The sequence below is a fragment of the Baudoinia panamericana genome (genome assembly GCF_000338955.1).
Source record: "Baudoinia panamericana UAMH 10762 unplaced genomic scaffold BAUCOscaffold_14, whole genome shotgun sequence".
NCBI classification, from domain to species: Eukaryota; Fungi; Ascomycota; class Dothideomycetes; order Mycosphaerellales; family Teratosphaeriaceae; genus Baudoinia; species Baudoinia panamericana.
The window spans coordinates 660,754-684,045 of record NW_006911270.1 but is presented as its reverse complement, the minus strand read 5'-3'; the positions used below and the strand labels follow the sequence as shown (position 1 = coordinate 684,045).

Here is a 23,292-nt window from a genome sequence, read left to right as displayed (position 1 = left end):
AGGCCTTCAGACAGGCTGACTAGTTGCTATTCCCTCTCATTGACCCTCTCACGCTTTTCCGAATTGCGCACGATCTTGTGGCGAGCGCGCTAAGATTTCTCGTGCTGGCATAGCTAGGCGCGGACATCTGATTTGGCTGGGCATCAGATTGCAGCAAGACGTACCTCTAAACGCCTGTTACTCCTGCAGGCACTCTGTAACACCCACGTCCTGCATCAACCTGCAGGTCGGTCCTCTGTACCTGTTCGATACCACCATCCGAGCGCGTTTGCATGCATACAATTAGCAGCACAAGGTCCGGGATAGCTGTTCGCGGGTGGGGCCTGCAACCAGCGATAGCTGCACGAGGGCTCCCTCGAGGTCGATACCCTAGCGACCCTGAGTTCAGGCTCACTACTCGCCTGTTAAGCGCGCACGTCAAGGTACGTCTGTTTGGAGACATTTCCCATATACACCGTGTTTCACACCCTGATGCTGCTATTCCCGGCTCTTGACCTTCTCGGCGACCGTATGCTTCAGTACGGGCCACCTAGACGGCCATGCGAAGAGCTTCGCGACGTTGACTGACCGTTGTGACAAACAAAAGCGCGCCGCACAATGTCCACCGGGTATCCGATAGTACGACCCGGATCAAGAACCTCGAGGCGCTCAGAGTCCGCCGTCAAGCATACTCCTCCTCCACAGACTCTGACTCCAGCGAATGGCGAACTGGAGTTCGAGCCATGCGCGGCGACAGCGTCGTTCTTGCTGTACGCCCAGCGCAACACGGTCTTGGTCCTACATCATGATACTCTTGCGATCGAAAGGCGCTTTCAGCTGCACCGTGAGGACGTGAAATGGATTCAAGCGGATAATGTGAGCGAGAAACCAGGACGGCTTGTTGTTAGTTACGATACTGGTAACACTGCGATAGTTTGGGACATATTGACAGGTGGAGAAGTGGCTCGCTTCGCTTCTTATGAAGAGATGCGGGTGGCAGTATGGATGAGGAACGGCAACATAGCGTTCGGCAACGATCAAGGCAACATCATCCTTTTCGAGCCGGCCACCTCCGAGCACGTGTCCGCACGCACGATCTTCGATCCTGTCACCGCACTTGCGCCATCCTCTGACTGCAGAACGTTCGCTATTGGCTACATGAATGGCTCTATACTGGTCGCAACACTCCAACCTTCATTCACCATCCAGCATACTCTGACAACAAACCGTGCGCCTGCTCGGATAACCGGTCTAGGCTGGCATGGATCGTCCTCGAAGCAGCGAACTGACATGTTGGCGAGTCAGACCTCTGATGGTGACCTTCGAGTTTGGAGCGTGCCGAAGAGCGGGCAAGGCGGTCAAGATATGGCACCCAGCATCATCCGTGTACTGCAAAGGGCAGAAATACCTGCACTGGGACCATGCTGGTTCGCTTGGTCAAAAGCTGGCAGAATCGTGCAGTACGCTGAAGGGGAGATAAGGAGCTGGGACGTGAGGACGAAGAAGGTTACGTACGAACTCATCCCATTGCATGGCGACGTTTCTGGCATCGCCAACTATGGACCGACAGCAACGCTCTTCACCCTGAGCCGGGACAACTTTGTCCAGCAATACGACATCACACCCGGTCAACCTGGTATGCAGGTGGCTAGCGCACGACACATGCCAGCGGCTAGTGTACCCATTACGCCGCCTACCGTACTTGTCGAAAGGGGCGCAGGCTATGGCGGAAGAGAGCGTTCGATGGCGGTAGACATGTACGCAGAGACTGAAAGTAGTGCAGACGAAGGCGGGGCGATGTCGCCAATGCAGAAAATCATTGCGAAAGAGATGGATTCGCTTGACGCACTCGAGTCTGAACTACGGGACAAGGTGATGCCGCTCAGTCCTAGCTCAAGAGCATCTTCGGTCAGTTCCAGATCCTCCCGCGGCAGCCGGAAAGGCCGCAAGTACCTGTACGACAAACCGGACTCGTCGCGCGCTTCGAGTACCGTTGAAGGAACCGAGTTCAGTTTCGGCGAACAATCCAGGACCGGCCGTGATAGTGTTTCCATTCGCTCTATATCCTCATACCAGTCTCGACCTAAACAGTACAGATCGTCTAACCTTCGCAGAGAAACACCTCGAAACGCAGAAGAAGCAAGAGGTACAGCGGCATTGGATCTGTTTCCATTCACAAGAGCACGCTTGCAAGAGGTAGCTTTTCGGACGCCTCAATATGGGCAAGGCCCGCGGACCGCCGATGTTCTTCAGCGAGAGATGCTTTCCGTGGTATTTGGTTGGTCCGGCGACATCCGGAGCCTGGTTCGGGACGAGATGGCTCGACATCAGCTGGGTTCGGCTGCTGGAGTCTTACTGGCAAAGTGGATTGGAGACATGGGTGCTGATAGCATGACATCAATGATGGGCGCCGAAATGTCTAGTTCTGACTGGATGCTCTTGGCTCTATCCAATATAGGCGCGGACTCTCAGAAGAAGGTTGGCGAGGCGTTTGTACAACGTCTCCTGGAAAAGGGCGACATTCATCCAGCCGTAGCTGTAAGTATAGCGACTAGTGAGCCGATCAACTCGTCCGAGACATTGCTGACCCTCTTACTTCTCTACTTCTAGATCCTTCTCGGGCTCGCGGAATACAATGATGCCATCGAGGTCTATGTATCGCAAAAGTACTGGATGGAGGCAGTACTGCTGACCTGTCTAACGTGCCCTGTTGACTGGGGACGACAATCGTTCTTGATCCGCAAATGGGGTGAAGCGGCCATTAAGCAGGGCCAGGCTGAACTCGCTGTGCGATGCTTCGCGTGCGCTGCTGTGGAGTCCGAACCATCCGAGCCTTGGTTTTCCCCACGCGCGCAGCAAGACGCTGCATATGCCGCACAGCAGCAGAGATTGGCAGACCCTGGAAGCGCCGGACCTGTGACAAGCCCACTGTCACCGCCAAGCCGCTCGGGCTCAGGGAGGCTTACAGCGAAGAATGCGTCTCTGAAGTTGATAACGACATTCGGCGACAAGGCCGCCGCTTCTGCTAAGGCCTCAACACTGCCTGGAGTGACTCCGATTGCACGAGAGCCAGCATATAACGCAAGCGGCACTGGGCAGCAGCAGAAAGCGACCGGGATACGCGAGCCTTCGACAGCCCGAACAGCCACCCCTGGAGGATTTACGAGAAGGAAACGTCTACCGTCAAGGAGCGAGATCGAGCAAGCGAAGATTGATGCTGTCGAATTTGCCACACCAATGACCGCCAGAGATGTCGCTGCAGAGACCGTGCTGGACTTTCGGCGAGCATCGAATTCAAGCAGTATTCCAGAGCCGGCTACCGCACAGAGACTCACGGCAGACCGTGAAGACGTTTCGCATTTACCCTCTCCCGCTCAGGGCGTGTTCACCAGGCTTAGGGAGCATTCCAAGGCGCGTGATCCATCACGTGACAGAAAGCCGGAAGGCTTGATTGTCGATATCATGGAGACGCGCTATATCGATGCCATCTCTCCGGCGCCTACGACTGGTAACGAGGGCTCCATGTATAGCTCCGCCTCCGTTGCCATCAGATCTGCAGCCCTGAGTCCGCCGCTTACTGGAGGCAGTATCAAATCGCGTGCCATTGACGACTACATAAGCTCCGTGGAAGAGGCCCGTCAGGTTGCGCGCCACGAGAGGGCGCAAAGTCGTAGGAGGGAAGGCGGAAAGAGGGATGAGAGTCGCTCGGGAAGGGGTACGAGCCGGGTAAGAGATGTGTCTGTCGCCCGAGGAGAAAACATTCGGGCCATCAGGCCAGCCAAAAGATCGCCGTCTAGCCCAGTGCCAATGTCACCAGAGGAAGTGAAGGCGAGCCGACTGCCATTATCGATGGGAGAAGTAACGGAAGCGGGTCGACTGCCGACGGCTGAGCCTGTTACCACTGACGACGAAGACTTCTACAAGATGATATCACCCGTAACTTCGTTAAAAAGCCACAAGTCCGGACGATCTCCCCAGCTTGAGCGCGTGCCTCACCAGGGCATTGATTGCTGGGATCCAACGTGGGCAGGGAGCGAAGATGATCGTGGCCGGCGCATGGAAGACTCCGACACATCTGAGGCCCGCTCTCCTTCAGCCCCGGATGCTTTTTCTCCCGAAAAGCAAACCGAGACAGACGAGACTCAGAGTGACGGCCAAAGGTTCCGTATACGGGCCCGCAGTTCGAGCCGTGGAGGTGGTGGTGACGATCTCCAGGCGCGGAGAGCCGCTAGTCGATCCCATCGTGCTCGATCAAGCAGCCGTCGGCCGGCGCCGCCTTCTCAAAACGATCTCATATTTATGCCGGACGCTTCTACTGAAAGCATTGACTGGCAGACTCGCGTTGAACAACCCCGGATCAGACCGCGTAACGTGAGCCGAAAAGAGCTAGCGGCTCAAGAACTGGAGCAGAGGCGCCTCTCTCTCTTGAGGGGACCCTCTGCCCCTATGATACCGCTTCCTGGAGACTTACAATATGAAAGCCAAAAGACTCCTTCGCGACCGGGAATGGCGCCTCGCTCTCACACTGACCTTGGCGACAGTCCTCGGTCCGATCGGCCTCCTCTCACCCGGGCTGCCACTGTAGATCCAGAGGCGATGATGAGACACAACGCGAAGCCGAAGTACCCTCTTATGGGCCTGCCCGCAACCCCCAGAGCAATGAGGCTAGGCGACGTGCCTGATCACAATCAGCCACCGGTACCAGCACTTCCAGAAGCCTACAGCGAGCTGTCGTCGATGGGAACAAGTGTTACCGGGTCCAGCTTGAGTCAGATGACTGGCTCGAACCTGAGTCACGGCTCATCTTCGTTTCTACCGCCATACCTTAATTCCTCGCTGCAGGGACCACAAAGCCAGATTTCCTCGTCAATCGCATCCATCGAGCAGTCTCACGAAGAAGCCGACGATGTGGGTCCGCTTCTACCTGCCACCGTCTTCGGCCAAAAGAACCCTTTGCCTCCGGCCCGTTCTGCGTCAGCGCCGCCGGAGAAGATGAACCCCGTTGTGAGTCCTGCCTACAAGCCTACCTTACCTCCGGCACGTCGCCTCTCTGTTGGACGTGGTGGCCAAGTGCGGAAAATTGATCCTCCCGGGACGTCACAAGCCGGCGTTGTCAGCATTGATGAAGCGCTAAACAGCGAGCCGACTGTCATCATCATTCCGGAAGCTGATGAGGAATACGATGCACCTCCACCACCAGTCTTGCCAGAACTGTCGCACCTCGCTGGCCCGCCGCCCCCACCGCCGCCTCCGACCATGTTCGTGCAAGCCCAACCGACTTCGTCCGACGTCATTAGCATTGCGATTGACGCTCAGCCAGTCGCCGAGGATCTAATGCTGCTCCCATCCACTACATACTCGGCCGCCAGTACCTACCCGCATCCCATGGAACGTGCCACTACCGCCTCGCCCAGCATGCATCGCCGTGGTAGGGGTAGCGTAAGCGAGAGCTTCGGGTCCCGTTTCAGAGGAGTGGCGGACCGCATGAGAAGCCAGTCGCGCTCACAAGTTAGAGGTGCATCAGGAGGTAACGATGGCTACAACGCAGCGCCTTACGAGACCATCCTACCTCAGGTCTCATATCAGAGTCCTTACGAGCAAGCGATGAGCGCTGGTGGACAAGATCAGCATATTCCCATCCCGCCACCGCCCCCAATCGGCCAGCCTCTCACCGATTTCAACGGCCGGATAAGTGAACAGACTATTCCTCCCACTACGCTACCTGGTTCTCGCTCTGCTAGCGCGATCGGATACAGACATCCACGGGAGGTGAAGACCCAACTGCGTGCCAACATGCCCCCCGAGACGCTTCAGCAAGGGGTCTATAATGGTGGCTTTCTGTAAAGCCTGTCGCAACGGCTGAATACTCGGTCACAAATATGTCGACATTTGATTGCTTATCCTTGTCTTCAAGCGAGCATGAATAGCGTTGACAGCTTCGTGATACCCTTCTTTTAGATCTAAGTATGCATAGCATTTAGCGGGTGTACCCTTGCATTCTTACTACAAATATAGCGATCAAAGCGCAAGCGTTATCTATGTACACAAATCCGCACTATTGTACGCGAATACCTTCCATCCTGTTCATGCATTGTCGAGCACCTTCCGTTAGTCCGTTAAACTCACCTGGGAGACAATCATGCTGCCCTGGCGTTGAAGTAACAAGGAAGACACAGCACCTTAGCGGTAACTATCACGTTGGGGAACGTGCACCATCCATGCAGAGGCAAGGCCCGTGTTCGGCGAGTCTAAAGTGTCACGGTCGTCGCTTGTCAAGTCGATGATCGCGTCCCCGCGGTCCGGCGCCGTCAAGTCGACAATCCCGTTCTCACCATGCGGCATCGCTAATAGTAATGCTTTCGTAGATGTAGCAGCCGGTAACCCACCATTTCCCCATCCGACCGGAGCCGCAACACGCTGCTTAACAGACCGTGGGCGCTTCGCAACGCGGCCAGGACGTTGGGATAGTGATACCACAGTCCCGTCCAGGGACATTGCAGCAGGTTGCGGCTGGCCTTGCACGCTCCCCGATCTCGGCGACGGTGCATTAGTAGTAAGCTGCTCCGCCAGACGACCCTCCCAACTCCTCCCAAAGGCCGTGGGCTTACTTGTAGAACCCGCCGTCCAGCGGTCCACTGCTTTTCCGAATGAGTTCGACAACCCAGCGATGGTAGCCAGACACCCTATGCATGGTGTCTTCATCGAAGGCTCGAAACAGATTGCGCATGTTGGCGGCAATCTCACGAGCGATGCGGTGTGCTGCTGCATCGGTAGGTTTGTCCCATAGCCCGGCACAGTGCATGGCGCGGGGATAGTTGCGCAAGGAGGCGGAATGCTCTGCGTGCTCGAGGGCGCCATTCCCGGAAGCGGTATCCTGGGCTGCTGTGTTGGTGGGCTCGTATGGTCGCTTATGGGCGCAGTTCCGTTGGTGGGAGTTGCGTTGTCACCCGATAGAAAGTCTAACACTTGTTTCTCCAGGTTTGCGAACTGCTGCATCGATGAGTCTAAAGCGCAGCTCGGCGCGGCGTTCGGCGTGGGAAGTGGTGTCGAGTTCGGCACAACCCAGGACATGGTCGCGCTTTCTACGCGATGATAGCCCGGCGGTGTGTAAGCCATGATATATAGCTGCTAGCTGCGCTCTCAAAGAAACCGTAAGTGCTGATGCGTTCGTAGGCTTGGAAGTACCTTGACCGTGTGGAGATGCTATTGAGAATGTGTGTATGTCGCCGCAGAACCAAAGGGACGAGGAGAGGTCGACATGCGAGAAGAAATACTGTAAACGCTTACTATCATCTCGAACTCTGCTATCGTTCAGGCAACGCAGCTTCCTACTGCCCTTCTACAAAGGGAGGATGTGTTTCTCGGAGGGCTTGGCGGAGCCCGCTGTGGGCGCCATTTCCTAACAGAGATGCGCATTACCAATACCTGAGTGGACATTCACCGAAGCGCTGGGTAGGCATAAGAGGAGCTTCTGACCTTGTTGAGATACAATCGCAGTCTAGACGATCCGCATCTCGATTCAGCGTGGTTCGCGTACGTGAATAGGAGTTCGGCTGATACGTGTATACAGACTGCATTCTTGGCCTCAGGATCGCATGAAATGAACCCACGGTGTTCACTCAAGAAGTAATGGGGTTCTTCTAAACGACAGCCGGCGGTGTTGTGCTGAGACCGAGGGTGTAGGTGGTAGACCTGGCAGATATGGACCGAGGGGACGTTGGGGGTTTGAAGTGAGTCGGCAAAGCCTCGGAACTTCTCGAGCCCGGCGCGTGACGCAACCGGACTTCACTCTTCATTCTTCCATTCCGCGCTCATGACATAGGAGAGCCCAGATTCTGCATGGTCTGACAGGCGGTGACATTGACGTTCGGTCCGATGGCTGCGGTGCCTTCTATGGTATTGACGGGATCATTCAGTATGTTGTCGTCTGCAAGAGCAACCACCACAAGCGCCTCGTCTCAAGCACAGGTCGAGAATCTTTCTAATGGCTCATGGCATCGACCGCATAAGCGCCTATATCATTTCTATCGTATTCGCTGGGAAGAAAAATTTCCCAGTCGTGTCACAGCGGCCGCCGTCTAGAGTGTTGGCCTATCACTTCCATAACGACTCCTGATTCGGTGACTCCGGCTCACCTTCAGGTCTTCTTCCAAACCGATGGCTCACCACCATGCCCCGTTAAGGTCGGATACAGAGTATCTTCCTTTTCGCCACCTTGAGATCATGCAGAGACCCTACTCAACTCGAGGGTCAGGAACCACGCAAAGCATTTATTTCTGTTTAGTTTAAGGTACACCCTGTTACAGAAAATAGGCTCTTGTACTGTTTGAACCAGACCTTACTCAAAAGACAACACCGATAACGGTTTCATATGTCTTAGCGACATTCATAGAAGTCGTAAAGGCAAGATGTGAGCCCGAGCATGTCGCGCGCTCGCGTGCCGCTGTTGCTCCCAGAGAGACATCGTTGTCCTTGTCGACCGCTAAACCTAGTGTCACGCAACGCTAACGCCTTTAGGCTCCCGCGACTCTCGATGCAGAAGGCACGGGGCCAGCTGAGTTTGACACTTTCCAGTCTGCATTTCCTGCACCAGAGGAGGTTCTGGTACCTACAGTGTCGAACTGCATCAGATTACCGCGAGCATTGTCTTTGAGCACTTCAATGAGTTGCTCGCTGGTGGCGCGTCCGACTTGCTTTGTCTGCCACACAAGGGCATTGTGTCTGACTAGAGCTCCACACGCGTCGGGTTCATACTGCACGCGAAGTACGACAAACACTCGGTCGAAACACTTTATAATCGCAGAACCTGCATAAAGCGCAATCGTGGGGCCCCAGTCGACAACCTTTTCATATCAGCGACCTCCTGGCGCCGGCGGGAAGAGATCAGTAGCTCACAGTCCATCACAAGAAGTTCTCCAGCGTATTGCTGGAATACTCGACATCGGACAAGCATCGTCAACAAATAGCGATTGGAGTCATGGGTGACCAGGTTTACGGAGGCTACATTTTCACCACCAACGAAACTCGTAAATTCAGCTCCACAGACCGTTTCAACGACTCTTCGCTTCAGCCAGCAGCGTATCAAGCTGTCGGATTCGATGCCTGCCTGTCAGGCTTTAGCTACTCGTCTTATGCATCTCAGGGCACATTGCTGCCCTCAGACATGCGTGCAGACCTCTATGCTCGGCAGGATGAGCAGCGCGAACGCATCGAGTCCGCCACGACTTCGACCGCCAGTGATCCATTTGACCAATTCATCACCATACCGGACGACAGTAGAAGTGCCTGTGGTGTCAACAGCCACCTGGCTGGTATTCACCACGTCGCTTCTCCCCTAAGAGTCATGATTAAGGCGCCATTTCAGCCACACACAGAGGTATCTCGTGTGAAGCCATCCAACAACGATTTCCAGGAGGATTCAGCTGCAATCAGCACGGCGCCATGCAAGCGTTCGCACGACGCTATGCAAGCGTTCGCACGGAGCCTCTGACCCAGCCACTCCATCTAGAAAGCCGAAGAAGCGTAGGATTGGCAAGGGAGGTGCAATCGATCCGGCTCTGGCCGTCAATCGAACTACCAACGGTGATGCAGCAATCGCCGTCAATCAGGGATCTTTCGTCACGTCATCTGTCAACAAGCGAGCGCTTCCTCACGATGCGCACCCCTACAGTGCCGACATCAGCAGCACAGACGAGGCTCGCAAGATCCGTGCCACTCTCGATCCCGCTCAGCATCAGAAGATCCACCTGGAAAGAGACGATTGGGAGAGCGTTAAGGCAAATCCGCACGAGTTCGCGAAACAAATCTTCGAAGCGATTCAGATACCAGGGCAGCCTCAAGTCACTGGCGGCATTGACAATCTCGAAACAAAGGATCCATTGTTTCACCATCGTATCGGCGAAGCACAAGCTCAGCAGCAACAAGAGGCCATGGTGGAGATAAAGAGGCTCTTGTCGACACCCAAGGGTCTTCTGAACACCCGCGCAAGTTGCACTCTCGCGATTGAGGCCGGAGTATCGGTACACGAAGTTGGCGTTCCAATCGAGACAATCGAGCGGTCCAAAGCTAGGGGTACCGCTCGGTATGTCAAGTATCGCAAGGACCTCGCCTGCTCTGACAGATTTGCGATGATGGTGTCAATCGTGAAAGACAACAAGATGGTGGCGCTGGACGTGGTGAACTGTATCAATCTGTTCAAAATTGCACTTGATCCCGCAGCGTATGCCGAGTCGAAACACAGCTACCTCAGAAGCAATGTCAGGCGCCAGCTCAACGCCGAAAAGGCCGTCCAGGAGAAAAAGGTGGAGAACGAGGCGAAAGCGGCGATGGGGAAAGCTGGCGAGGATGAAGACGTGACGACTTCGGCCAAGCGTCGCAAGGACGGCCGGCCCGAGAAGACAGCTGGAACGCCACGCGCTTGAGTGGAACCAGTATGCCTGACAACAGCTCGGTCACAATCAAGGTTAAGGGATGATGAAGTGGCAGCAGTGTGCTACTACAAAGCGCAGTAATGGGCATTGGCTGCAGTACGCTTTTCTACAAAGCGCAAGTACGCATGGGTATGTTGGGTCTGTATAACAGCGCGATATTACGGTGAGCGGCATAGCAGGAGATAGAGCTATATTCGTTACAAAGCTTCATCAAGCTAAGCAGTGTACCCTTGTGCCACGAGCTGATAGTTCTGCGGATTCTTCTTGAGCCATTGGCATGAAATCTGCCGCCAATCTCCAGTCCGCGGCATACATCGACCGTTCGTAATTTGAACGTCTGAGCTTGGCTGCTTCAGACTATTTGAGCCTGCAGGGTTTAAGGAGTTCTGTTTACCATCGCTTGTAGAAGTAGACTCGCACCGCTCTCCTCCGTTGCAGTTGCCACCCTGCTGACTCGTGCGCTTACAGCTGGGAGCGCACACCCACCTGTTGTTGTCCGTTTTCTTCGGAGGGCACCGAGGTTGGCTACAGGATGGCGTTCCGCAGGCGAAGTTGACCTTGACACAAATGCCAACCGAGCAAAGACCTTGATCTTTGTCCCCACTCGAGTTCTCGCAGAACTTGATCGGCGTATAGCCGCCAGGACCGTCCTGAGGACCGAAAAGAGAAATAAGGGAGTCCGAGTCAAGGCCGACTGGGTCAATGCCCTGTTCGACGTACTCAGCAATACTATTGCTCCCGTAGGAAAGAGATCTTTGGCGCAGTCCTGAAGTCTTTGCTTGCTGTATCGCAGTGGCATTGATTGACCCCGGCACACAAATCGACGTATCGTTGTAAACCCCGTTCCACACATCGTGCCACAACCGCGTGTAGTTGTTGAAGTTCGTGAGACTCCAGTACAGACGGCAGTCGGCTGGGAGGTAGAGGAAGTTTAGCGGCGTGCTGTAATTGGTTCGTATGGCATCCCGCAATGTCAAGCCGGCGTGGGTGATGACCATGCCGGTATCCCAGTCCTGGGGCAGCTGAGCCGCTGCGGTTCCGTTGATGTTGCTTGCAGTGTAAACATCGTAGTCAAGCTGGTCACTTGAGTAAGCAGTCGCGCCTCTGGAGCCACTGGCCTGCATCGCGCCGTTCTTTGGCAGCCCGCCAATGGCGACAGTGGAGGCTCCCATTTGCACCATCATCTCAACAAAGAGCGCACAAGTGCTGAGGCAACCACCGTCAGTGAGTAGGACGATATCCTTACCGTCCCAGAGCGCATTCGGTTCACAAGTGCTGTTGTAATAGCAATCCGGGTAGTCAATATCTTGGAAGTCAAGTTAGCGTACGGAACACACTAAATGCGCACCGTCGGGCCTTACTGAGTGCATTGTTGTTGAACACAGCGCTAGATAAGTTATACTGCTCGGTCTGAGAGAAGGTATCGTTGTGTAAGTGAACCGGCCCGAAGAATTCGCGCCACGAGGAGAAATTTTGACCGGTTAAAGCGTTGATACGGTCAGTTACCACCCACTCTTTAGACACATACTCTGAGTAGTCATCGCTTGAGGTATTCAAGCTTTGGAAATAGCTCGTCATTGCACTGCCGAGCACGTTGGCGAGGTCATGCGATCGCATGCGACTCCCGGTCCATGGCGTTACCCCTGGAAAGAACTAGAAGCCAATGGGTATTAGCAATAATATAAGTGCCACCGTACAATGTATACTTACCCATCTAAAGACCTCGTATGCAAGAGATTCCTGACCGCCCGTGTTCTCTTGTAGGTCGACGATTACCTTGCCCGCGCCAAGGTTCGTAGCGTTGTCCACAAAGTCTTGCACAGCTTGACTGAAGGACGATACGTCGCCGTAGGCCTCAAACGTAGGGATGCTCAAAACAGCGGTCGAGATGCTCCGCAAAAAGTATCCAGTAATGCTTCCCGAAGACGTCAAGCCGAGCTCAGATTGGTACATCATGGTATTAGCCGGGTAGGCGGATGAAATAGAGTTCCAGGACGTAAGGTACTGGGTATCGTCGCCGTTGCCGTCATCGTCGTCGGACCCGTCGTCTTCGTCATCGCCGTCAACGTTGCCACCAGTATCGTCTCCATTGCCGCCATCATCGTCGCCGATAGTGCTGTTGGACTGATCATCAAAGTCCGAGTTTCCAGTATTCGTACTGTTCGCAAGCCATGAGTAGTACGCATTCGAGGTTGCCTCGAAGTTAGCTGGGACAAGACCTAGCACAGCGAAGTTGTAAAGATCGCCTCCAGTTTGTAGAGGACCGGTGTAACCCGGCGAATTGAACACAGCTGTCCAGTACACAGTATCGGACGGCCGACCATCGGCGTATTCGAGAGTCATGTTGTCGCCCGGGTAGAAAGTCGCCCCTCCGCCGAAGGCATTGGCATAGCCCGTGATAACCTGCGCAGGCGTTATCATGAGGTTGTTATAGTCCGCATGGCTTTCGATCATGCCGAATGATTGCGCTGCCGCGAAGGAGGTAAGGTACTCCACTACCGGTATGCCATCGATAGTGGTAATCGGAGAAGGTGTGCAGTTGCGGTACGTTGTGCACGTAATTAGCTCGTCTTGCCAGGGTTAGCCACAGTGGTATGTCGTGGCTCACTGCACATAGACTTACTCCAAACATAGACCTCTGGAAGCTCTTTGCCATCTCTGGATACAGAGGCAATCTGGAATGGGCTCGAAAAGGTGAAAAGATTGGTAACACCCGCATAAAGCGTGGTGTGGACATCGTGCGTCGCCTGGCTCAGTGCTTGGACGTCTGCTTCGAACGCGTAGGAGTTGTGGTAGTACCCAGCATCGATCCGGTTCCGTATCTGCTCGAGCCCGCCAACCACATCTACCGCTGGTTGTTGATACCCGGAGGGCGGGTTCCTAAGATAGGCTAGGTTGCTCAAGAACTGTAGTGTCTGATTGTAGTACGTTATAAAGCGAGTAGCGACCGCGGCATTGAACGGAACACTTGTGAGGCACGCTATGGCATCAGACGCAAAGAATAAAGATTGTCCTTCCCACAGTCAGCGCTGGCTTCACTGCAGAGCGTGCCAATTGCCTTGCCATAATACAGATCCGCCTCGACAATGTCACCGCAGATGGTTGGCTGTGGACTCGGTACTTCGGTATTGAGATCATTTGGTATCGGGGTCTGCTGGGCGGTTGCGGTATGTGCTAGCAAGTAGAAGTAAAGAACGAGCATGCGCGTTGCCTGCATGTTGTCTTCCAGCGAGGGGAGCGCTAGCAAACAAGTGTCGGAAACACGACTTGGCAGAGAGCCGAAATGGTGAAGAAAGACACCGTCGCCTTGTATAAGAAGATATGAACAGGAACGTCGTAGCCCCCAAGCCAAGTCTCCAACCGGGTTGTTAACCTGATGTTATCACCAGGCATCCTACCTCTATTGGCTCGAGCCGCAGTTTGTACTGGAGCACGTGCACTGTGCGCAGACCCCAACATTATCGCCACCGTCACCGGTCGGATCGATACTAGTGTGTGTGTGGGAGATTGCAACAGCTGGCGGCAGGATCGAAGGATGGGTTGGAAAAGCCATGCGGGTTGAACGATTGGTTTTCGAGGCAGATCCGAACCCGAGAGGCTCCACCATTACCGCTACCGCTACCGCTACCATGACGGGCCGTGGCCGTATCTAAGCCGTGGCCGTCCCGCGAAACCATCTGAACCACACGACGGCGCCGATGGCCTGCTCCGCACTTCCACAGAGATGTCAGAAGCTCAAGCCCCAGGAGCAGCCAGCCTCACAAGAAGTATTAGGTTCTACCCTCTCAGGTCCTCGTTGGCAAGAAGGCATCACCATCGTAGCAATTGAGCGACCTTCCCTTTCCAGCATGGCTATTTCAAGCTTGTGCATGCAGGCTACTGCAAGCCTGGGCCATCTCAAGGATTGGCAATTGGGGCTGAAACGTGCCTTTGGCACTATCAGCCCTAGGCAAATAGTTTGACAAAGTCTTGGTGATCGGAATAGTAATTGCCTCTGGCCTACAGGCGGCACGCATACCTACGACCATATAGGCTGATTCGCTGCTTGTATCTTAGACTTGTTCTGATCATGGATGGCGAAGACGAGGGTCACGCCGCAACTCAGCGTTTGCGCAGGCTGATCAACAAGGCAGCTCACAAGTCCCTAGGCGAAGCGAAGAATATTACCGAGGACCACAAATTGCCGCACTTGATACAAATTGTAGAGCTTTTGCAGAAACAGCAGGCTCAGTCTAAGCAGGTGTCGAGAGCCGACTTCGTCCAGCCACTTCGCCGAACCATCTATCACCGTTTGCATGGTGGAATTCACCAAGTTGCCAGTAATGGTGACACTGCCTTCCTAGCAAGACTCTCTTCGTTCGATTTCAGCACGGTCCGTACGGAGCTTCTGTCCGACTACTGCGAAGTACGGAAGTGGTTCTTCCAATCCCAGCAGTACCAACAATGGTTGAAAGGTAAGCCATGGCAGCTCCGTTGCTACGGTGAGCCTAGATGCGGCAAGGTCCGTGTATAACCCAAGATTGGATGTGTATTACTGCTCTATAGATACTGACGGCGGGCAAGACCACGTTTGCAGCAGCAGTAGCCCGAGATATCAAGAAGCGATATGAGGAAGGGGAAGACGTGGCCATCATCTCACTGTTCCTGCAGCGCACAAATGAGAACGGTGAGCACGTCTACGATGTGCCGCGTAGGAGCGCCCTTGAGGTCGTCTTACGGACAGTGTTGAGGCAGCTCATCGAAGCTCAGCTGTCTCACAGTATCGCTTCTGGCGTTTTGCAGAGTTTAGCTTCCAGCCGAACAGGGACCCTAGATGTGAGCATGGACGCTTTACGTGCATATGTTGTTACCGAGACCAAGACCTTCTCCCGCGTCTTTCTCATCGTTGACGGCATCGATCATTGCCCGGGCGTAGTGCAACAGGATCTCATCGCCGAGCTTGCGAGACTCTTGGGTGAGACGTCAGGATTGCTTAGACTCCTGTCCGTACAATCACAGCTTGAGCGGTCGGAAGTGGAGACGATCCGGTGCGACCGGCCTGGCTGCACCATGTCGAATATCGTACTGTATTGGCATTGCCAGCAGTGCGGCGACGGCGTGTATCACATATGCCAGGCCTGCTATGAAGATCAGTACTGGTGCTTAGACAGGTGAGAGCTATCTCGTTCGTCAAGACAACAGAGTGTGCCGTGTCGGCGGCTCAATTGGCTGACAAAGTGCGCTTCGAAGGCAGCATAACTTGAGGGAGCCATACCGGCACATCAATGTTACCTTGAGTAGTCCTAGCGACGAGCTTGTCAGCTACGTCCAAGTAAGTCTGCGCAAGGAAATAGACAATTCCACATCGATCGGCAGACAATTAAGCAATGCGCAAGAGATTATTGATAACGTTACAAATACAGTTGCGGCTAAAGCTGAGGGAGTCTTTCTGCTTGCAAAGTTATATATGGAGTACTTGCGAAGACGGCAAACTCTAGATGATGGTACGTCGAATGCTCAGACTCTTGCCACTATGCTCTGCGTCACCTGACGTACAATGACAATTATTAACTGGATGTGGGCAGTTATCAACATCCTTGACCGCCTGCCAGTACACGAGGCGCAATACTTCGACAGTATGATGGAAGGTGTTTCGAGCAACACGAACGACGAGGAGAGACACCTGGCTTTGGCAGCTCTTGCGATTGTAGCAACCAGCTGTTATGAGACCCGAGCGCTAATCTTCGAAGAGCTTGTAGACGCTGTGCAACTGCTTGGTCTCCTCAATGGCTCTTCGGTCGAGCGTCTGAGCGAGCATACCCTTCTCAAGATCACGAATGGTTTCCTCATCCTTGGTTCATCAAACGAAGTCCAGCCTTTCCATGCAACGGCCGGCATTTATTTGTACGAGAACTGTACTGCTGCCTTCACAACCGTAAACCTTGACATGGTCAAGCTGTGCTGCCACGTCATTCAAGACGCCCGGAAGCAGCTCGATGACTGTGCTGACGATGCGGTAAGCTATGCGATATGTATATGTTCCAAAAGTCATCACAGCCATAGCTGACTCTTTCACCCCGTCAAACTTCAGGTAGCACTCATCGAGATAGTCAACAAGAGGCCCTTCCTCCGGTACGCCTTACAGCACTGGGGCCACCATGTGCGCAAGAATTGTACCCCGGAGAACCTTGCGGCTGTGGCCCATTTGCTGAGGTGCTATGAGCGAAGCGTTGGCCTACAGCAACTCGGTGCTTGTGGCGGTGGCGGTGATGGCGCTTACGGGTCATGGCCCAGTGGCGACGTTCTACATGTCTGTGCCTGGTTTGACCTCGTTGAACTTCTGAGTGGCCCTTGTGGGCTTGGAGACAGCTGCAGCATCAACGCTCGTGATGCGTTGACCGGACAGACGCCACTCATGGTAGCGATTGAGCATGGCAATAAGGCATTCGTCAGTGAGCTGATAAGCATGGGCGCGGACACATCCACCCGCTGCAATCGTGGTATAACGCCGTTGTGGCTGGCAGTAAGTCTGGCAGGAGATGAACGCAGGGATCACTTAGTCGAAGTGATCCTGCCGAAATGCAGTGAAGCGACGCTCAACGCAAGAAACGACGGTTGCCATTGTGAAACGGTGTTAATGCTGGCCATTCGCGACCGGAAAACAAGCATGATTGACATGCTTCTAGCGAGGCCTGACCTCGACCTAGCGGTTAAAGATCGCTTCGGTCACACCGCGCTTCACGCAGCCCTTGCGATCGCCAACACAGAGGCCATTGAACGGTTGCTAGACCGTCAAGACTCGTCAGGCATTCTGAACGTCGTGGACGCTTCCTTCGGTCGCAACCCTTGCATGGTACTCATGGAATCAAGGTACTGGCCTCCTCAGGCTACATCTAACAATTCTTCGACCGAGCAGACTGATCGTGCAACGATGCTTGGGCAGCTACATGCGCAAGGGGCGCATCTCAATATGACCGACGACTTAGGGAGAAGTCTTCTACACTACGCAGCGTTACTTCCCACAGAGGAGCTCGAACCGATAATGAACTTTCTGCGGAAGTGCAGGTTGCAAATCAATGCGCAAGACGAGATGAGAAAGACGCCACTACATCATGCGGTTGCCGTTCCTGGGACTGGATGCGATGTAGTTGAACTTCTGCTGCAGCATGACGCGGACCCTACGCTTGAAGATGTGGCGGGCTTGACACCCTTGGACGTCGCAGTGCTAAACAATCAACTGAACGAGCAGACACCAATCGTGGAACTCCTCGCGCGGCATTCCGGCCTTTCAAACGCCCCGGATCTTCGCGATATGCAGTCCTGGCAAGCTCTGGTCGCGGAGCTTGAAGGGTCCAATGCGAGCCAGACAAACCGCGCCCTACCACTCCACCTGCACGACATACAGCGACATCCTCTAAGGTACTCTCTTCTGCACTGTGCGGTTGAGAGCTGCTCTCTGGAGGCAGTGAAGTCGATACTGGAACATAGCACCGACTCCCAAAAGAGTCTAAACTTTGAAGGGGAGACTGCATTGTCCATGGCCATAGCATACCTTGGCCAGGCAGGTCAATCCATGACTGAGATAGTCACAACCCTCGTTGATGCGGCAGATGAGAGTATTGTCGCACTTCCAGACCACCACGGCCACCTTCCCATTGATGTTGCAATGCAAAACATGCAATGGGATGTCGCGGTCCGCCTGCTTGGCAAGGGCTCGGAACTCCGGCTCACGCAAAAGGGGAATCAAATGCTCCTCATTGAAGCTTTGCGCCTGAATGAGCCCCGAGCGGTGGAGAAATTGCTTGAAGCCGGTGCCAGCATGCTTCAGCGCGACCGCGAGGGCAAGCTGCCCATGCAGATTGCTGAAGACGAGCAGTGTTCTGGGGAGCTTTTAAACATCTTGTCTGCTCATCAGCAACGCATCTTGAAGCTCGTGTCTGGCTCAATGAGGGCTTGCTCACAGGATAAGTCGCTCAGATAAGTGTTATGCGATGCAGGACTTCGTCTTGAAAGCCTTCATCTGCTGATGTACGATCCGTGAGAACGCGTGCCTTCTGCATAACATTCCAACCCTCATCCGTCAGTCCGCGAAACTCGACTAGACCGATTCGCTGGAAGGTCGCGGAGTCGTCCGCCAGGCTGAGGGCCAAGGCGTATCCGCTGTAGCCTTCAGGATTGAGGCCTGGCCTATTGTACGTGTATGCCAGCATGAGAGAAGGGCGGGAGACCGTCACGCTCGCGGTTGGAGCTTGGCCAGTGCGGCCTAGTTCAGGTTCGTCCGCTTGCTGTATTTCGGGAGTTTTGATGGCCTCGTCCGGATACAGTTTGCACCACAAGCTGCTCTCCTGGGCATAATCCCACGTCCACTCTTGCGAAACTGGATTCTCAAGGGAGAATGTCAAGTTGTACAGTCGACCGCACGCAATCATGGAGGCAGCCGTTATCTGGCCGAACAGAAGCTTGTCATTCTTCAGCGAACGCTTGACACTATTATCCTGTATGTCGAGGACATAGTCACGGCGCTGTAGCACTCTGGACGGGAGCTCAACCGCGCCGTCTATGGACGCCCACGCCCAGGACGGCGCTCGGTAATCGCTCAGAGATTGTCCTTGCCTTCTCGACGGCTTGCCTTCACTGGTTCGACAATTGCGAACGCGCCAAGCTAACTGCTCCGCGAGTCCGTATTTCCACAGGCCCGCAACGTACTCCTCTCCCAACGCCTTGCCGATAAGTTTCGCCACGCCAGCGATGGCCGGGAGTTTGTCTGCCTGAACTGTTAGGTTACAATTGGTAAAAGCCGACACCGCAACCTGCCACATTCGGCGAAGCTCGGCGGTCTGGACATCTGTTAGTATAGCCTCGGATTTGATGTCGGGCAGGACCGATCGCCACACTCGCTCTTCCGGGCTCATATCATTCACGCCCGCAGGAAGACCGTTTGGCATGCTCTCGCAAGCCGTAAGCTCCGGACACTGCCACGTTACTTGACGCCCTCCAAAGTGCACTGTCCTGGGTGATAACATTCGTTCCTGGAACACCCATGCTCTGCGGTGCAGAGGCTCAGAAAGCAAGTCACCTTGCATCATGTCCTCACGCAGAACGTTGCAGCGAAATTCCTCACCACGCCATCGTAGGCGCACAACGGACGGCGGTAACAAAGCGGTTCTCCGGTGGCGGAAGAGCCCCTCTGCACTGTTGCTGGCATTCGCCGCAGCTATATTGATATACGAGCTGCCGTAGACCTCGTCCATCAATGCAGCCTCATGATCCCAGTCATCACGAGAGTCTTGTATAATGCACAAGCTGTCTAGACATTCGTAGACAATTGGTCAGCAGATGTCAAGTAAGAAGCAAGAACGTTGCTCTGTTTCAGCCTACCAATCCACAAGTATCGAATGCATAACCTTCGTGTTACAGCAATGGCGTTACGAAAAGTCAGCGGTAGACTGTCGAAGTGAATACGTTCTAGGAACTCTGCACGGTTCCATACTGTCAACCGAATTGGCTGCATGCCGCCCCAGCAGTGGCTCAATCTTCAGTTAGCACGGCATAGCGAATCCACAGTGTTCGCGCACCTGAGTGTCATGTATTCTGCCTTCTCCGCCAGCTTCGTAGTCTCGACCAGTCGTAGATGGGAGTCACCTCCACCGAGGTCCAATAGCCTCGTCGGCATATAGCCCCTCGCGCGGTTACGGGCCCGTATGCAGCTCTCATGGTTGTCGCAAGCTTTGATCCATCGGCCAATCTGCTGCAAAGTGGCCGGACTACCCGTATCTGGCTTCATTCGCGGCGACTTCTGAGCATCTTGATACCGCACGTTAGGCTATGTGCATCAAACCTTCTGCCAAGTGTCCCACGTACTGTCTGCAACATACAGGATGAAGTTTTGAGAACGTGGCGAGATCTGCTTGATCTGCCCAAACGGCGTCTCTATGCCTAGATCGCCCAGTGCGCCGTTTTGAGGGTAGAAGGACAACAGATACTGGCCCCGTATAGTGAGCTCTTGCATGTCATATGCGTAGATGGGCAGTGTCTTCGCAAGAAGCTGTAGGATGCCATTGTTCAAAAAGGGTACAAGCCAAGCGTTGAAGATGGCTGGAACTCGTTCGCTTGTCGTTGTAGCTGCAATGACCGCCGTTCGGAGGTGGTCAAGCAAGAGGTTGCAGATGGTACAGTCCCTCAGAGATGCAATCCAGTCGTCTGCATTCTTATGGTGCAGTTTGCGCTCGGAAGAGGCATCGCCGAAGACCGTTTCCTGGCAGTAGTCGCATACGGTCATGGTGGAATATGTTGCGGGAAGGCCTCGACCTCGCCCTACACAATAATGCACATTTCGCTGGGGTCACGACAGACTACAGTTAACTCGACCAAGGATGATAGCGGGAGAGGTTGTCTTCCCTTTTCGATTCAGATGTGTACGTAGTATCGAGTGATCCGTCGGACGTAGTTTGACAAGTGCAGTGGCGCTGGTTACGATGCTTCCAGGTTTGCAAGAAAACCGCCAACTCGCCGAGCGTCGAAAGTTCGCCAATGTGTATACGCTCTGCAGTCGATCCACTAGCGACATACGTAACTCACGTGACTGTGTAGAGAACAACCTTCGCCATTGCACAGACCGTCGACGAGTTGTACTAGGCAATGCGCACTATAACCAAGGCGTCTCACCCACCCTTAGTCTTTTTTCGCAAGCTATACGCAGAGTACGCCATACAAGCAGCACTAACAACGCAACTCCCAAACTCCAACGGCGCAAGCTTCGCCCACCCGCCTCCCATCGTCACGAACAACCCACTCGCGATCAGCCGCGAGATCAGCGACCACCAATAGATCGCCCAGTCATCCTTCAGCGCGCCTACAAGCTCGAAGCCGTTGATGGTAATGAGAGCGAAGGCTGTCATAGACTCAGCAGCGAACCTTACAACGAACGATTAGGTTGAAACACTGACCAATAAAACGCCCAATCTAGCGTCTTGGAGTTGAAATTGCTCAACCACACCGCTGGGGTCGTAAAGAGAGAGTGTGTTCTGGAATATGATGATGCTGGAGAAGACTGTCTGGAAGTAGCCGGGCGCTGAGCGTGGGTAGCCTATATTGAGTTGAGTTGTCATGGCGAGCTTGGTCTTGTTCGCTTCGTGAAGTGATCTTTGCAGGTCGGTGTCGCGTCGTGAGGGTGGAGATATAGAAAGGAAGTATCCTTGGCGGCTATCAGCTTACTGTAAGGTCCCCACGGAGGATGCGATCCTTCGGCGCCACACGGGGTAAAGCTGCACTTGCGTGCAGTAGACTGGGTGGCGTGTCTACTGCCCGAAGAAGACAAAGTGGGGCATTGACCATGTCACACCTCCTCGCATTCGTGATGCATTCTCTTTTCGCAGGAGGCCGCAATGTATGTAGCGAGCTTCCGCAGGGTTAGAAGATAACACGCCTTGCGCCCGCCTCAGCTGCTCGTGCTGCGGAGATCATCCGTCACCAGTCGTTTCTGGTCGATCAACACCCACATCCTGGAACCCACCATCCTCCCCATCCCGATCCAACAAATACCCAAACCGCGTCGGCTGCTGCAAAATATACGCCGGCACATCCGTGTTCCCCTCCACCCGCTCATACACCTCCCCCTCCCTCCCAAACAGATCCACACCACCCCTCACCCTCTCCACAATAGTCCTCACGTCGCGATTCGCCTCCGTATTCCACCCCACATGAGAGAAACTCTGCATCTTCGTCTGCATCTCCTTCACAGTGTGGAAACAAGATGAGCAATGCCACGCCGCGTCCCAGAAGTCACGCGATTGGTACCATGTTCTCAGATGGTTTAGCCAGAACCAGCCGGGTGTATGTGGTTCGCCGTTGCGTAGGTCCTTGGGGGAGATGGTGCGGTCGAGGCCGTGGTAGGTGGTTGCTTGCGGGTGCGCCCACATTTCCCCGCGGTGGAGCCATTGGAAACTGTAGTAGTAGAATTGGCTTCGTAGAGTCAGACGGTCGGGAATGGCGCATTTGCGTAGAACGACAATGGCTTCCGGTTTGGGGATCTCGTCTACGTCGCTTACGATTAGGACGTCGCCTTCTTGGGCTTCTTGGAGCGTTCCGACTAGTTTTGGGAAGGTGGCGTATAACAAAGCGTTGCGGAAGTAGTCTTCGTGGTCCCAAGTCCTGCTTCCAATTGACAGGCCTGGGTCTTCGACAACACTGTGGATGATTTTGCTGTGGAAGGGTGCGAATTTGTTCCAGTTTTCAGCCAGATAGGCTGGTTTGGGTAGGCCGGTGAAGGTGCTGTTCGACTCTACAATGACGAAGTAGTCGATGTAGGAGCTCAAAGTGTGCAGACGGATCTCCAGCCAGTCCAGCTCCGTAGAAAGCAGGAAGAGGTCGTACACTTTGCGCTCGTGAGCGCCGGTCTGGACAAAGGGTTCGAAGCCATGAGCGTTGCAGAAACTAGGAATGCTTTCGGGCAGGAGCAGACGGTCTGCGGGTCCTATATTCTGCAGATGGACCAAGTCTTGGTTAAGGCTGTGGACTCTGTTCTTCTCCACGACGTAGGAGGCACCAATATAGAAGAGAAGGGCTGTGGAAAAGAGAACAGCCAATACTCTGAATGGTCGGATGCGCAGGTTGATCAGCCGCATGATGGATGGTAGGCGTCCGTATGCACGCCAGCAGCAGCTGTGCTCATCGACAGGCCGCCGGCTGCAACGTACTCATCCTACCGGGAACCACCGACGGTCGTACTAGGTATAGTATGCGTACTGTAAGTGAATGTAGAACACCTACCTATGTTTCAGTCCATGTTTGCTGTATCGTGCGCTATGGTGGCGTCAACAGTGCCGCGGCCTTGGTGCATCGCAGCTCGGATGATACTGCTCAGTCGTCGTTGTGCGGCCTAAGGCATCAGAGCGTCTGCGAGTCA

General features: G+C 54.3%; 8 protein-coding genes across 8 annotated transcripts; 3 read left to right on the top strand and 5 right to left on the bottom strand.

The window, feature by feature from the left end:
• Window positions 1-597: 597 nt before the first annotated feature.
• Window positions 598-5,823, top strand: BAUCODRAFT_28068 (uncharacterized protein; the record flags this gene model as incomplete). The annotated part of the gene is made up of 2 exons (XM_007682667.1): window positions 598-2,517; window positions 2,590-5,823. The coding sequence occupies 2 exons, from the start codon at window positions 598-600 to the stop codon at window positions 5,821-5,823; spliced, it is 5,154 nt and encodes a 1,717-aa protein (XP_007680857.1).
• Window positions 5,824-5,991: 168 nt separating this feature from the next.
• BAUCODRAFT_306198 (uncharacterized protein) lies at window positions 5,992-7,329 on the bottom strand. The gene is made up of 2 exons (XM_007683053.1): window positions 7,267-7,329; window positions 5,992-7,118 (listed from the first exon to the last, which is right to left on the bottom strand). Exon 2 carries the CDS (start codon window positions 7,093-7,095, stop codon window positions 6,160-6,162), a length of 936 nt encoding a protein of 311 aa, XP_007681243.1. The 5' UTR covers window positions 7,096-7,118; window positions 7,267-7,329; the 3' UTR covers window positions 5,992-6,159.
• Window positions 7,330-10,325: 2,996 nt separating this feature from the next.
• Window positions 10,326-13,820, bottom strand: BAUCODRAFT_38961 (uncharacterized protein). The gene is made up of 5 exons (XM_007682733.1): window positions 13,473-13,820; window positions 13,033-13,422; window positions 12,120-12,979; window positions 11,771-12,062; window positions 10,326-11,715 (listed from the first exon to the last, which is right to left on the bottom strand). Exons 1-5 carry the CDS (start codon window positions 13,624-13,626, stop codon window positions 10,625-10,627), a joined length of 2,787 nt encoding a protein of 928 aa, XP_007680923.1. The 5' UTR covers window positions 13,627-13,820; the 3' UTR covers window positions 10,326-10,624.
• Window positions 13,821-14,478: 658 nt separating this feature from the next.
• Window positions 14,479-18,369, top strand: BAUCODRAFT_126802 (uncharacterized protein; the record flags this gene model as incomplete). The annotated part of the gene is made up of 5 exons (XM_007683052.1): window positions 14,479-14,910; window positions 14,973-15,559; window positions 15,639-15,892; window positions 15,974-16,404; window positions 16,480-18,369. 5 exons carry the CDS (start codon window positions 14,479-14,481, stop codon window positions 18,367-18,369), a joined length of 3,594 nt encoding a protein of 1,197 aa, XP_007681242.1.
• A 580-nt stretch (window positions 18,370-18,949) lies between these two features.
• On the bottom strand, window positions 18,950-19,920 carry BAUCODRAFT_52925 (uncharacterized protein; the record flags this gene model as incomplete). Its single annotated transcript, XM_007682793.1, has 2 exons — window positions 18,950-19,695; window positions 19,767-19,920. Coding segments are annotated over 2 exons (900 nt in total), but the record flags the coding sequence as incomplete, so codon positions are not given.
• Window positions 19,921-20,060: 140 nt separating this feature from the next.
• BAUCODRAFT_306006 (uncharacterized protein) lies at window positions 20,061-20,765 on the bottom strand. Its single transcript, XM_007683051.1, has one exon. It carries the CDS (start codon window positions 20,665-20,667, stop codon window positions 20,221-20,223), a length of 447 nt encoding a protein of 148 aa, XP_007681241.1. The 5' UTR covers window positions 20,668-20,765; the 3' UTR covers window positions 20,061-20,220.
• Window positions 20,766-21,586, top strand: BAUCODRAFT_306074 (uncharacterized protein). The gene has a single exon (XM_007683050.1). It carries the CDS (start codon window positions 20,864-20,866, stop codon window positions 21,323-21,325), a length of 462 nt encoding a protein of 153 aa, XP_007681240.1. The 5' UTR covers window positions 20,766-20,863; the 3' UTR covers window positions 21,326-21,586.
• Window positions 21,587-21,886: 300 nt separating this feature from the next.
• BAUCODRAFT_46341 (glycosyltransferase family 17 protein) lies at window positions 21,887-22,768 on the bottom strand (the record flags this gene model as incomplete). Its single annotated transcript, XM_007682786.1, has 1 exon — window positions 21,887-22,768. A coding segment is annotated over one exon (882 nt), but the record flags the coding sequence as incomplete, so codon positions are not given.
• Between the last annotated feature and the right edge of the window lie 524 nt (window positions 22,769-23,292).

Coding starts and splice junctions, on each gene's coding strand:
- BAUCODRAFT_306198 (XM_007683053.1), bottom strand. CDS start 7,095: ATGGCTTACACACCGCCGGGCTATCATCGCGTAGAAAGCGCGACCATG.
- BAUCODRAFT_38961 (XM_007682733.1), bottom strand. CDS start 13,626: ATGCAGGCAACGCGCATGCTCGTTCTTTACTTCTACTTGCTAGCACAT. Junction 12,063..12,119: donor CATACGAGGTCTTTAGATGG/GTAAGTATACAT, acceptor ATTGGCTTCTAG/TTCTTTCCAGGGGTAACGCC. Junction 11,716..11,770: donor GTTCAACAACAATGCACTCA/GTAAGGCCCGAC, acceptor TTGACTTCCAAG/ATATTGACTACCCGGATTGC.
- BAUCODRAFT_306006 (XM_007683051.1), bottom strand. CDS start 20,667: ATGACCGTATGCGACTACTGCCAGGAAACGGTCTTCGGCGATGCCTCT.
- BAUCODRAFT_306074 (XM_007683050.1), top strand. CDS start 20,864: ATGCTTCCAGGTTTGCAAGAAAACCGCCAACTCGCCGAGCGTCGAAAG.